We start from the raw sequence: 15,514 nt of genomic DNA on the forward strand, positions 1-15,514 counted from the left end.
AATAGCTTGACCGAACTTGCTTCCTTCTCTAATGGTGGAATTGATTTTAGGGAAAGAAAAATAAAGAAGATGATTCTTCATTCATATTTTATTTACTTAATTATTCTTTTATTTACTAAACTACTTTTTTAGCCTTAAAATTTCATTTAAACTACCATAATACCTTTCTATAAAAATCCACCAATTTTAAATGTGGTATATTTACCACTCAAGTCCATTGATTTACATTTTTTAAAGTTATTTGTACCATTTACTAATAGAATTCAAATTTTTCAAAGTTTACGATTTAGTCCTTTTTACCTAATTAACCATTTAGACTTCAAAATTTCTTAACGAAACTTTAATCCAACCCTAATATAATCCCATAGACCTTAATTAAATAATGAAATATTTATTCTCTCATCAGAATTGTGGTCCCAAAACCACTGTTTTTGATATCACTGAAAATAGGCTGTTACATACACATATCCAACATATACAAATTTTTACTACTACATGTTATATACGCCAAAACAAAACACTTCCAACTAGTCACAATTTGACCATTTCTAAAACACATACATATTTACATACCACAAATGACCACAACTAACATTTATAACCTAGGTACATGCCAAAACCAACAAAAAGATCATTCATCAGTACTTGAGTACGATATCGTCACTGGATGCCGAGTTGGTGATAGATCTACTAGGTACCTAACCTGCACACGTGAAAATAAACGTATGCTGAGTACAACTCAGTGGTGCTTCCATAATTTGAGTAATTGAACAACGTATAATCTATTTAATTACACAACTAAAAGTTCAATTCAAGTAATAAAAGAAAGCATATTTATTTATATTACTTCATTCCTCTTTTGAAACTTAATAATCAATTCAAACATAATAAATTTCAAATATCATCACATTTCTATTTTATACATCCAATATAAATTGTCCAAAATTCACATCCAACTTTATTTCCATTACCATATTCAATTTCATCACTTTCTTTTTAATCCCCCTATTAACATGACTTAGACTTGGACTCGGATACAACCAATACACCAAAATTTGGCTCCCAGAGCCGAACAAAATAATCTGTAAAATCAAATTGCGCCGAGCGCTAGCCAGTAGATCCGACAAATGGGTGTCTAGCACTCCCCGACAGTAGTCGTAAAACCCTTAACTTTCCTATCTTATGACATGCCAATTATACCCGGCCCTGCCCAAACAGTTAATAGTGTAACGTAATTCATAATTAAATTCCTCAATTTCATATTTCAATTTCATCAATCCAAATAATTCAGTCGTTTGAATATACACTCATAGCAACATCTTTTCTTTCCATAACAAAATAAATTTCAATTTCAATAATACTCAATACAATCCAAAACACAAGTAACCAATTCAACCATTTCAAACACTTCACCTTAAATCAACTTGTAACTTACCTTAATTCACCATATATACAAATGCTCAATACAATAATTTAAATAGTTTAGATTATAGAAACACACACCATAATTTCTGAGCTACTCGTCGACAACCTTGCCTTTTCCTTTCTTACTCGAGTATTCCGGTTCAACGTTAGCTACGAGTTAAACATATATAACAAATTAATATTTTACATACCATTTCATATTTAATTACAAAATTTATACTACTTTAACATGAATTTCAATTTATTCCTCGAAATCGGTACTAACATAATTTATTAAATATCTTTCCAACATTAAACCAAAATTTCCTAGAGTCCCTAGAAGACTTCCTATTACTCAATTAAACCCCTAATTTCAAATTTAATTATAATTTAGTCCCTAATGTATAGTTTCATGAATTAGCTTTACAAAGTAGTCTCATTTAACTTCCAACCTTAAAATCTATCACAACAACACCAAAAACTAAAATTTTTCTATGATGGCAACTTCCATAATTTCAACTATTCCAAAAATTCCAACACGACCAAGTTAGCTTATGATCTTAAGGTTCCAAAAATATAAAATTTATGCAAAAAGGACCAAAGTTTACTAACCAATTTGAGCTTCAAAGCTTAAAGATTAATGGCTGAATATGCTTCTTCTTCTTCTTAAGTTCAGCATGCAAGAAAAATAAAGCTTAAATTTTTTTCTCTTTCCCACTAAGCTATTTGTTTCCTAGTCTTTATTATTTCATTTTCATTTTTATTTTAACATGATTTACTAGTTAAATATTATAATATATTTAATATATAATAAATAATATCAATCATAAACATCCACTATCAACAAATTATATAAATAATGGTCTATTTATTTAATAAGTCCCTTACTCTAGTCTTACCATGTAATTTAATATTAATTACTACTTTTATCAAATACTTAATTTAGTCCATGTAATTAATTTAAACACTAATTCGATAAAATTATCTTACATTCAATTATATTCTAAGGTAATTCTATAAATATTTAATAAAAATATTTACGAGCTCGATTTACGAAAATAGAGTATCAGAAATACACTTCTCGACACCACTGACTTTCGGGTTGTTACACAGTTGTTCCTTGTAAATGGGCAATGAGTGAAGTTATATTGGGGAGGAACAAGGGACAATTTCAAGGTGGTCTACTATCTTGTTTGTGAAACATGCATTGATGACATGGATGAACAAGTTGTGGACAGTGACGAGGATCCTGAAAAGGCACATCAAGCTATTGCCAAGGTCTAACTATATCTTGGACTTTGTACTCGTGGACTTTTTATGTAACATGATGCGTTAGTAGTTGTATAATTTGAACACGAACTTTTAATTACTTCTTTTGTTTAGTTCAGATGTAAACAGTTGCATGTTTAATTTTCAGAACTTAGTAGGTTGAAAGTTGAGTACTAGGAATTTTAGATGATAGTTTTGTGAGTTTTTAGACATCAATATAGTGAAATTGCGATATTTGAGGAAGGATATCGCTATATATTTGACAGATTCAAAAGGAGGCCAAATATCTTTTGGATATTGTGACACCTACCATCGGATGTTGCAATATCCCTAAAATTTCAAAAAATTTAAATTTTGGCCAACCTATAGTGGTATCACGACACCGGGCCCTCGATGTCACGATGCTATCGACAGACTTGAGGTTTGGGAGGGGTCCAACACCTATGATGTCATGATACCCATATCGGGTTAGGTAATACCCAGTTAAGGTATTACAACCCAAGTGTGTGGCCCTATTTTAACCCTAAAACATTCAAAGAACCCCCAAAATCCCTAAATTTTTCTCACTTCTCCTTTCTTGACTCACATTACATGTCTTTTGTCATATTTTTTTTCTCTCATCCCTTTGCTTTGTTATTATAGTTCTTCTTTGTTCCTTCTTTATATTTGTAGGTCTCTCCCTTTTTGCTTGGAAACCCTTACATCAACAAGAAGCACAACAAGAGGGCCTCCACCTTCATCATTAGCAATGGGTTAAAGTTTTTATTCCCTTATTTTGATATATTGTTGTGCTTATTGTTTCTTTTTATCCCCTAAATGCCCCCACGATAGATGAAACAAATTAGATCCCAATATGCATCCATTCAATCACTTGGAGTTGACCATGAAAATTTTGTTTTGAAAGAGGCTGAAGAATATTGTTTTACACTTCGGAGACAACCGTTCATCCACAAAAGTGATTTTGATTCTAGCTCATACTTAGAAAATAAAGTTTTGGATTTCATCCGATTTCACGGGTGGCAGAACTTTTGCCTCCGATCTATAGGTCCTATGGTTATACATGTAGTCTTGGAATTTTATGCCAATTAAAGGTTTATTGAAAGATGTCCGGTATATGTTAGGAACCGGGAGGTGGGCATCTCTCTTATTGACTTGTGTGAATATTATGGCATCCTATTTTATGAAAATGATGATATTGAATTGATGGACTTAACAAGATATTGTGGCATAGATATGGGTCCCATAATGTCATACCTGACAAAAAATAGGGGGAATAGGAGAGAGAGGCAAAATTGAGAAGGTCAATCTTGTTTAATCGTGCATTAATGTCTCCTGTAGCAAAACTTTGGATGAAACTTATTTGTACTCGGGTCAGCCTCGCTCCTAAGGTTCGAACAGTTAACACTATTTGAGCTATTTTGTTAACCTCTATTTTGCAAAGAAAGCGTGTTTGTTTAGAAACTTGAATTTACCAGCTTATTTTGAACTATGTGGAAAGCGACTCATTCAGAATCTATTTTACCCATTGGGTCACAGATTTATGCTGGCGAGCTGGGGGTAGTTATAGATCTCACTGAGCTGCACCATCTCCCTACTATGTATATAATTGGCAACTTAATGCTATGACACTTCCAAAAGCTTCAGGAGCAACAAAATCAAGAGTGGATTTGTGGTCTGATAGTACATTGAATAGGGCCCAAATAGAATAGATTTTAGAGCCGTTTGTGAATTTATTCACTTGTGATGTTCATAGTGTGACATACCTTAATCCTAAGTGGATAATGGACTATGTATACATGACTCGTATATTTTGATGTAAGCAAAAGCATGAGTTCAAATAGATAAAGAACCGAAAGCTGGTGTGTTGGGTGTACAAATTATGCAGTATGTAGCATCATTCACAATAGTGGAATTCATAACCCAAGAAATGGCTAAATGATATTCTCTCATTGGCATTACATGATAGATGAAAAGTAAATGTGCTCACGGGTCGTTTGTATTTGTGATAAATGACTTGATTCCTATTTTATAGTAATTGACTTTTCATGAAAGAAGATGTAATGGTTACCATTAGAAAAAATAGGATCGTATTGGGAGAATGGATTTAACCCAAAGAGATTAAAGATATCTTATGAGGGTAACACACTTATGACAAGGTCATTAAATGAGCACTAATCGAGTAGTTTTCGTAATGGTATGTAACTATGGAGAGCTCAATCACGATACTATAGTGAAATAACTTCGTGACTAAATGAATTTATAATTAATGGGCGAAAATATGGAACTTAATTATAAATCATATGAGTCCGAATTATATATGTCCAATCGATCCCTTCGCTAGCTCATTGAAACCATAAATGAATTGTATAAAGAATCAAATGAACAAAAAAGGATGGAAATGATAAAGTTAGATAAATGCGTCACACTCGAAAATGAATGTGTTTTCTCACTAAGTATGTAAATGACTTAAGAATTAATTTAAGTTTTTCAAACTATTATTTAATCAAATAATTGAATTTTGAAAATGGAATTAAATTAATTGGTCATTGTGAATATATTAAATATGAAAATTAAATATATTTTCTCATAAATTATTTTATGGTAAAGTTGTTATGATTTTAACAGAATTATAATTGGGTTAAAAAATTATTTAATTAGAAAATTAATTTATCTAATTGAATTCATTTAATAAATAATTTTTATTTTGGGAAATAGAAAAACTTGTATTGGGTTGGTTTAATTTATAAAGTGTTGGGTTAAGAGTTTAGGAAACACATATAATTGGACTCGATATATGATAGGCCCAAAACTTCTCATAAAACATCTGAGGGGTGGCAACCTTAGTATATTTAGCTAGGGTGTATCGCCCCCTCTCTCATAATTAAACTAGGAGACTAGTTTTTCTATCAAATAAATATTATTTATATTCTATTCATTCAACCAGGATTCTCCTACCTGTTTGGTATAACTCTTAACAACACAAGTTATACACAACTTACACAACTTTGAGATATTGTTATTCTGCCCAAAAATAGTGGGAAATATATTTTCTAAGTATAAATTCTATTTTTTAGTAATAACAATTCTACTAATTACTATTGAGAGATAATTATTTTCCTACTAAAAGTAAGAAATTATTTTTGGTTCTGTGTTTGATTCATGATTGTTTAAGACCACACTCGAAGTGAATCATGGTATGAGAATAGAGGAAAAGGTCGTGCGATTGAAAATCAAAAACTACTAGGATTCGTATTGCATAAAGCACAAATATTTTTCGGGAAAAATTTATTGCTATAAATATCATAAACCAGATCGATTTTTAAAATTTTAATTTTTCACTGTGACAGAAAGTTATTTATTAAACCAAATTTTTCCAACAAAACCAACCTCCTTCGACATCGTCCCCTTCCTTCACTTTTCATTGATACCGTGTATCAACAATACTATATGGATTTTTGTCATTAATTTTACTTTGGATTGTGACTGTAGCGGCCCAAACCTAGTCGAGATAGACTGATCCGAACTTTGAACATCACATTAGCGATCGAAGTGACTCTCCGTTAAAAGATCACAAAACACATCGACCAACCATGCACACCACGTATTTGCAATATGAATTATTAAAAATAGTCCTAGATACACATGCCTTTCTAAACACACCATAAACAAAATATCAGGCATAAGAATTTCATTGTTTTAAGTCCCAACGAACCCATCTCGTGGTGAACACATATCAGGAACCCTTAAATAGCTCTCAAATGCTTGGCGAGCACAAGCTCGTGACCTACCTGCGACACCCATCTCGTTTCTGGCCTTGCGAACCCTTGTCACTGGCGAACTAGACATACACGTCCCTTTTTATTTTGACAGATTTCCCGTGAACCCCTCTAATTGGTGAACTCACTTTTATTTGGCAAACTTACTCACTCGGTGAACCTATGACTTTGACATGTTAACTTACCCTGGCGAGCACATGGTCCTGGCAAACTCATCCAAGTGGTGAATATGCACTCTGGTAAAGACTATGCTTTGGTGAGTACTAACCTTAGCAAACCCCTTTAAGACGACGAACCCACCCCTGATGGCGACACTAAGCTATGGTGAGGTCCTTTTCCCCTTTGCGACCCCTGGCTTGCAATATACAACATTAACTCGCAGGTTGTTTTTTCAACATACTATGATCTTTTTTTCATACATATCAAGTTGTTATTTTAATTCAAACATACAAGTGGTATGAGAGCGTACCTTAATTTCAGACGTTCCCTTAACCTGCATAAGTTCGTTAGCTCATAGATTTGAATAACATTTAACATGTATAGAATCCAATTAAGCATGCACTCATCCAAGCAAATGGAAAGTCCAAAATCCAAAATTAAATAGTTTGTATTGTTTGTTTACAACCTGTAAAAATTTATTTAAAAATCTAAGTCTACTTCTAATCCTGTGGGATAGTCCCACATTGCTTTCCACTTTAGGGTTTGAAAACATGTCGCATACTTAGAAGGATTTGCCTTGCAATGGATCACCGAGTTGTCACACTTCACCACAAGTCCTGCTAACTACTTATCTGCAAGGTATATGGAAATAGTGTGAGAGCTTATTAAAGCTCAGTGAGTGCTCAGGCATACATCACATACAAACACTTCAAACATACTAGCAATTAAACATGCTTCAACCGTTCATATAATTTACAATATTCATACACAATATGGTGATATATTGGCAATTTTGTGAATGTGAAGCATAAACATATTTATACGCATTGGATAAGCAGAACTCAAAATCTCTCCAAATGACTCAAAGAGTTGTGTACTATCTCTACTAAGTGTAGCATGAGTGCTCACAATATCCAAAACACTCCACGCTATCTACGGTGAATAGAGTTATGCTTGACATTCCCTTATCTCTCCAACGCTATCTCTGGGCCATAATACATAGTAAAAAGGGTGAGTACTCACAATCCTATGGCATGTCAATGCTATCCAACCGTTTCAAGCATTCACAATGTCAACATATCATTTTTATCACATTAATTATGCACAAGTAGAATAAGGATCGCAACACTGCAAAGCTCACACATAGCAGTTCGCATAACACTATATCATGCTCACATGCATTTAAGGTTCGCATATAATAAAGGCTCACATGCAATATGTGGGTCCACACATATCACGTTGTTCTCACATTTCATATAGTTCACGCTAAACATGTAGATATAGAGGTTCTCATGACTTAGTTGCCCTTTCAAGTCTCGAGAACTTGCTTTTAAATGCAATACACGAAAGCATTCACCTGCGGTTCACAACTAATTGTCAAAGTCACACCACCTTTTGCTTGACCTTATCCCTACTTGATGAGGCTCCTACACTACCTTCGGCTTCGCACAACAACACACAAAAATTACTTAACATTCTAAACAACTAGAGTAACTACATACGATTTAGTAGCTCACCATTCTCCTAAATTCTAGCAAGCTCACCTCACAGTAGTTTAGATCTCCTAACTACTTCAATCAATCTTAATTAAATCCTCGATTTTCACTTCCTAACATCATATTTAGTGCCTAATTACAAATCTAGACCTAAAATTATACAATATCATAATTCAACATTTTTCAAAAACTCAAGTACGTTTTCAATCTTTTGAATGAAAAACCATTTGATTCGTGAAAATTTTTTAAGGACTTATTGAATCTAGTTTATAAACCTCTTGTTTATGTCAAATTGAGTTAAAAATCATTTTAAAATCATCAATTAGCTCTCTAATACGAGATTCACCATTTTTATGTAAAATTAAGCTTTAAAATCATAAATCTTATGTCTTCTTGCTTAAATATATAAAAATATGGTTTGAAATCACACTTTAAATGTTTAACCTTAAGGAATCAGAATGTTTAGCTTTAATATGAAGATCACCGCGAAATTGAAGCAATTCAAGCAAAATGAGCTAAATGTTAATAGAAAATTGGAGAAGAAAGAGTGAATTTCTTTTGAAATTTATGAGGAAAAAAGTGTTTGGAAGCTAGGAAAAACAAAATGATGAAGGAAATTTGAGAGAAAACTCTTAATTTTCAAATCTAACAAAATTTTGACATGGTTGAATGTGTGGAGGGAAGGGACGGTGGGTGGTCTTATATAGCCGACCAAATTTTAAAATTTTAGCTATTTACCCCCAAGCCCCCTCCTATTTTCTCCCTTGTTTTAATAACTCCTATCTCAATTAAATCTCTTAAGTTACACATTATACCTTTAATTTAACTATTGTTCCAGTTTAATCCTCACTAATATGTTTTTATTAAGCCATTATATTTATTATTATTACCTCGTTATTTATTTTATGTTATTAATTTTTAATTCCTACGACACTAAACCCAATATCTCACTCGAGTCCACAATTAAATTACTCGATTCTACTAACCCAATTTTCGGGGTGTGATAGTGATAAATTAAATATGCGTGCTAGGCTTAATGTCGTGTAAAATATTTTTATTATGAAATGACAACTACTTTAGAAAATATAATTGATGAGCTTAATAAAGGTGAAAAACTCAATGGAGAAATTTTTGAAATACGAAGTATGAAAATTCAGTATGTTTAAAGGAATAAGAAGTTCATCCGGTTTTAAATAATATTTTGGAAGAGCCTGGAGATGGAAGCATGACCCAACATAGAAGGCATCAAGAGATTCTTGGAAAATGAAAAATTCCATTACTAACATAATCACAGTATGTTGCTAAATAGTATGGACAATGACATCATGCATGAGTAAAAAAAGCATGAGAAAGTAAAAAAAAAAAGTGAATTGCCTTTAAGGTGAAGTTTGGAGGCATCTCGGTCAATAAGCTCAAGAAGCTTATAATCAAGTTTGACACTTACAAGAAAAGACCTGATCATATTATGAGGTAACATGTAAGAAAAATATCAAACATGATATGTAAGCTAAAAGATGCAGATCACACTGTATATGTATGATGAACAACAAGTTTAGACACTTATTTGGTCCTTGTCACATGTCTAACCATTAAGTGGAACTTTGTCCATGCCTACATGAAACCTTTTGATTTGGGGGGTGTTGTTACACATACTCTGGTAGAGGTACCTTCGCCGTACAAGAGGCCTCACTAATGACCTACCCTTCCATGGAAACTACTTTGCTTTTTGTATGTTTTGCCTAGAACTAAAGGTACACCATTAAACCACCTAGGCAACTCAACCATACCAATAGGTTGGTTGTCCCTTATCATCTTCAAACCTTGCAACCCGGTCACATCACGTCACATTGCCAACCTAACAAGGGAACCATTGAATGACAAGCCCACTTATTAAAGGTTTCTATGTTATAGAAACCTTTACGCATAGGGAAGTCAACCTTTATGCATCTCTCTTGAATCTATAACAAAAACTTTCTTCGTTCCTCTTCCACCCTCTTTTTCGATAGCTCTCTCTCTCTCTTTGAACATTTTTAGCCTATTATAGTACCTTAGTCACTTCCTCATCTCTTCATGGCTCTCTATCCTTAATGTGAATCATCATCTCCTCTCAATCACATTTAGTCACCAACAAATTCAATTTACGTACTTGTCTAAGTTCGAAAAAGAACCCACAACAATTTGTAAGAGATTTTATAAATAATGGCTTTCACTTAAGCCCACTTCCTAAAACCTAATTTTTTTTAAAAGGTGAAAATATTTTATCCAAGCAGAGAATGAAACATATTTAAATAACAAGATGATTTTGAGAAGATCGAGAGGATATGAGTGGCCCTATTTCCTCTCAATCTAGCTAGCTTATTTGCTTCTTCATTAGTTTCCCTAGGGCAACAGGCAATGGAGCACCTAATGTTTGTAGTAAGATTTCTTTTTGTTGACTATATCACATTACTCAAAGGCATAAGGATCTCAACCTTATGATTAAACAACTTCATTGTTGTGTTGCAATCACCCTCAATGATCAATATATAATCCTTACTCCACTTGGACACAAAAAATGACATGCATGCTTCCTTAATCGCCAACACTTTTGCACTAGAGGCATCGACATTAACTTCAACACTCCTGAATATGGTGCACTCTATCGAGCTGAAGGCCTCACCCTTTTATATTTTTTCTTCAATCTAAAACAATTAGAAAACTTAATTGCCAACACTTTTGCAATAGAGGCATCAACATTAACTTCAACACTCCTGACTGTGGTGCACTCTATCGAGCTGAAGGCCTCACCCTTTTATACTTTTTCTTCAATCTAAAACAATTAGAGAATCTGGAATTATTATCTTTTATAAAGGTTTTAATCTCAAGCCACCTAATTGTAAACCACTAGACCAACCGACTAGCATTAACAAATTTGATGTTAAAGACTATATCATTTTGGTTGTAGGACCAAATTAACCAAGCAACAATGACGAAAGCTACTTTTTCAAATCTTATCACTCACTGTAAGAGGATGAGCCTACTATCAAGCAAGGAAAGCTAAAGTAGGCTCCATAGGTGATACCCACTTAATACTCCATATATTGCAAATGTGTTGCTAGACCCTCTAGTTACACTATACATTACAAGCAAAGAATGAGTGTTGTTTTGTTTCGAGCTCACCACCATAAAAGGGGCAACAAGCCGAATAAAATGATATAATTCATCACTTTGCCATCTCACATTGGTAAGTAATCTAACTTTATTTTGCTTTGTGGCAAGTAAAATAGTAGTGCATTAAACTTTTTTAGATAAATATTAAAACTATACATGAACTTTGAACTAATGTTGAATGTTATACATGAACTTTGAACTAATGTGCAATTTTATATATGAAATTTAATTTTACAAATCCCTAACAATATTATCATATTTGCATCATTTGGCATTGATATATTGCATACACAAACAATTATATTAATCCAATAAGAAAATAAATGTATACAATTGAATCAAATCAAAGTGTCATGTATACATATGAACCACAATTCAAGTTTCATGTACATAATTGCACAAAATCGAAGTTCATATATCAAATTGCATATTAGATTAAAATTCATGTATAAATTTAAATTTTTTATGAATATACTTTAATACTTGTTTATAATAGAAATTTGAAATTTGATTGGTTTTTGTTTATGGATAAAGTTAGCAATAAATACTAACCATTTTTTAAAGCAAAATATTTTTATAAAATCCCTAAATCACCTATACTATATATATACTTTTTTTAATAGAAATATAAATATTTTAGAAAACAGAAAATTCAACCGTTTTCAAGTTAGGTAAACTCTTTTTTTTTCTTGTTTTTCTGCACACATCAATAATGGACTTGTTACAATTATATTAAAATATATGATTACATAGAATCAAATTTAGACATTGAACCAGTTCAAACGTAATTTTAGAAATTTTCTTTTAAAATCAGTTGAATCTCTTATATATCTGTTATATTCAAGATTTATTTGAAATACTGTCACAATAATCAAACCTTAATTGACAAAGGGAAAATAGAAATAAATCCTTACCTTAACAACTGGATTAACACTTGTGGGTTACTCATTTACCATTTTAGTCATCTCATCCAGAATCTTTAATAGATCTGAAAATTGATTTAAAGAAAAGGAAAAAAAAAAGAATTAAGTAGATAAGAAAATTACAAAGTGGCAGACCGCCAAAAAATTAGTTAATCTAATGTATAACAATTGATGCGATTGAATTAATCTACATTAAGATGTGGAAGCTTGCTTGCACCTTCATCGCGACATGGCATTTGTGGGAAATTTGTTCCACTCTCCACCTGCTCCTGCTTTGTCGGAATACTTGGATCTCCTATATCCTGCAAATATATAATCTCACTTCAAAGTATTATTCTCCATGCAATGGATTAAATTTTCAATAATGGATAAGATTTTGTCCCTAAAAGATTGATGTGATTTGCATAAATAATGTTATTCATTATATAGACATTTTTTCTGTGAACCTTGTAAGTCACATCTCTACTAATTGATGTGTTTTCTCATCGTGAATTTTTTAATAATATTCTCGATAGAGTTGAAAAACAAACCCTAGTATAAGAACAATGCCTCATGTTGTTGAAGATTCGACCAGTAACTCAACAAATGTGCTTTCGAAAATTTTTCCCGAAAGAACTGACCCCCTCAACAATTATTATCTTCATTCGTAGAAGAAAAGGTAACAAAAATTGATAATCAATTTGTTAGATATAACTCTTTTTTTAGAAAAAGAAATATAAAATATTATTAAGAATTATTATACGAATGCAACCGAATTACTAAATCGACAGTGACTTTGAGTTGGTATAATTAGAATTTTAGTTTCATTTAAAGGCATTTTAATAATATTATTATTTTTGCTTCCGCCTCTCAAATTTTAATTTTAATTTGGTCTTTTCATCTCATAATGAATGAACTGAGTTAAAAATCGAATTTAGTGCTTAAAAAGAATCTACCTTAATAAGAGGGAATGATGTAGGAGAGGACATGAAAGCAGAAAGGAGCTCCGTTGAACTGTAGTTGTGATGCCATGATGGAAGACCATCGTTACTTGAGGTGGTGGTGACATGGCAACCCCCCATTTCACTCATGTTTGTTCCATGTCCCATCGGGTCATACACCGTATTCATTGATGATTGATTCCTATACAAACATATATTAAGGTAAGAATTTAAGCCTAACCCTTTTATTATATATTTATATGGGAATTGAATGGTATAATTAGTATACCTAACAGGAATTGAAGGAGATTCAGATCCTGCACAATACTGAGTTGGGTTTTGGGATTGTCCATTGTCTGGCAACCAACCCACCACGTCATTTCCAAATGAGTTTGGCATCCCTTCTTGCGCATCCAAGTACATCTACATTTTTATATGAGTCATAATTAATAATTTAATATTTATATTTATGAATTTTTGTATTATTTTTAATTTTAGTAAAAGTATCATGAAGATCCTTATACTAGCATTTTGCTAGATAAAGTAATCTCTGAATGTGGCTGACAAAATAATTAGACAGTTACATATGACATGCTATGTGTAACTCATGTTGACATAAAATGACTAGTTTTAACAATAAAAGTGGAGGAAATTGTTAACAAAAGGACTATTTACTATTTGATCTAATGTACAGAGACTAATTTATCTATTTTTTACCTTTATATTTCATATGTTTGAGATTAATTTACCTGTACACTAGATGGATCAGTGAAAGAGGATAAATGATTCGTCGTGAGATAATTCTGCAATCTCATTAATTTAAATATAATCATTACTTGAAAACACTAATTAAAGAAAGAGTTTAGAGTTAACTAAAATAATATTAGTATAATCACTTAATCCATAAAGAGATAGATATGATATCAACCTTTCTTTGAGTAATACGTGTTAAAACTTGTTCAAGGTTCTTCTCGCACGATTCAAACTCGGCCATGGATGTGAGTGTTAAAGGCTCAGGCTCAGGCTCATACACCCTTTATACAATTCAAGTACAATAATCATCAAATGGAGTAAATTAAATTAATTCAAAGCAATATATATATAAAGAGGTTTAGGTAATTAATAGTATAATAAGTCTCCTGACCTTAATTGCTCCTCGGCCAATTGTATTTGTTGTCGTAAATTATTGATTTCCCGATGAAGTTCCTATTCATATTTCTAAAGGGCTTAATTATATTATTAAGCTTCATACAAGAGAAATAATACTAAAATGTGTACCTCTACATTTGAGTTAGTGGTAGTATTTGTAGTAGAACTGCATAGAAACATTAATTGAGATATCATAAATTTTAAATAAATATTAATATCATGTGTTTTAAAAGAATATGAATATGAATGATAAAATTTTATATCGGAAAATATAAACTTCGATTCCGATTTAGAAAGAAGATTGCGTCGGAAGAAAAAACCTTGCAAGTTGAAGAACAAAATCATGTTCAGCTTGAAGTTTCTTCAAGGTGCTTAGCAAAATCTGAAACATAAAAAGGAAGGGTAGAAATGATGAAATATGTTATATTTGGAGCCATATAATAACTGATGTCAAATTACCTCTTTATTCCGTACCAAGCTGCAATTAAAAAAAGAAAAATACTAGTAAAATATTAAAAAAAATTCAAATTTTAATATCTGCAAAATCTTTTATCTTTGTACTCAAAAAAGATTTATCCTTTAAATCAAAATCCCTACCATCCTCTATCTTGATCAGGTAAATTTATGTATCGACTAAGCACATCTTCAATTCTACAAGGAGTTGAAAAAAAAAACATGATAAACATGAACATGATAGTTGTAATTCAATAGGATGCGATTAGTAAGGGGTACCTTTTTTTGCCTGAAAAATGACTGACACGACCAGATGGTGAGAACATGATGAGAGCAATTTCGATGTCGCAAAGGATGGAAAGCTCATAAGCTTTCTTGATTAGTCCATTTCTACGTTTGGAGAAGGTGACTTGTCGGTTGGTATCATTCTCGATCCTTTTAATTTGAAGTTTAACACGACCCATGAAATGGGAGAGGGAAAAGAGAAGAATTGAGAAGTATGTTTAGTTTTGGTATAGGGAATTGTAGGCTTTTTGGGATGTTATAAAGGGGTGATATTATGATATAGTTGAAACTGAAGAGGTCAAAATAGAGATACCGAATAAAAAGAAGCAGAGCAAAGAGTGAGAGTCATAGCTAGAAGGGTGGAAGGGTTTGTTTTCCAAATAGTGAATGGGCGAAATTATCTCCCTCTCTTTCATATCCTTAATTAGATGGTTTGTTTCAATGCTGCTACTTGAATAAGATCCTATTCAACCAACATCTGTTTTTTCTTTTCTCTTCTCTCCTATTTTAAACGTTTTATTTTAACATTG

General features: G+C 32.1%; 1 protein-coding gene and 1 long non-coding RNA gene across 4 annotated transcripts; one reads left to right on the forward strand and one right to left on the reverse strand.

Moving 5' to 3' along the window:
• Positions 1-3,030: 3,030 nt before the first annotated feature.
• LOC107913682 (uncharacterized) lies at positions 3,031-4,550 on the forward strand. Its single transcript, XR_001688614.2, has 2 exons — positions 3,031-4,061; positions 4,210-4,550. It is a non-coding gene; the product is annotated as an uncharacterized lncRNA (long non-coding RNA).
• Positions 4,551-6,987: 2,437 nt separating this feature from the next.
• Positions 6,988-15,234, reverse strand: LOC107911445 (agamous-like MADS-box protein AGL104). 3 transcript variants are annotated; one of them, XR_005920591.1, is made up of 13 exons: positions 14,979-15,234; positions 14,844-14,897; positions 14,706-14,724; positions 14,567-14,628; positions 14,376-14,412; positions 14,242-14,303; positions 14,026-14,131; positions 13,847-13,900; positions 13,387-13,520; positions 13,113-13,299; positions 12,369-12,479; positions 12,169-12,242; positions 6,988-7,240 (listed from the first exon to the last, which is right to left on the reverse strand). XR_005920591.1 is itself a non-coding variant. In XM_016839266.2 (13 exons), the coding sequence occupies exons 1-12, from the start codon at positions 15,161-15,163 to the stop codon at positions 12,196-12,198; spliced, it is 1,032 nt and encodes a 343-aa protein (XP_016694755.1). In that variant the 5' UTR covers positions 15,164-15,232; the 3' UTR covers positions 6,988-7,240; positions 12,169-12,195. The 3 variants fall into 3 exon arrangements, 2 of the variants coding, with proteins under 2 accessions (XP_016694755.1, XP_040960422.1); XM_016839266.2 differs by having other exon boundaries at positions 12,395-12,479; positions 14,979-15,232; XM_041104488.1 differs by lacking the exon at positions 14,844-14,897 and having other exon boundaries at positions 12,395-12,479; positions 14,979-15,233.
• Between the last annotated feature and the right edge of the window lie 280 nt (positions 15,235-15,514).

Source organism: Gossypium hirsutum, chromosome D11, assembly GCF_007990345.1.
Source record: "Gossypium hirsutum isolate 1008001.06 chromosome D11, Gossypium_hirsutum_v2.1, whole genome shotgun sequence".
Taxonomy (NCBI): Eukaryota; Viridiplantae; Streptophyta; class Magnoliopsida; order Malvales; family Malvaceae; genus Gossypium; species Gossypium hirsutum.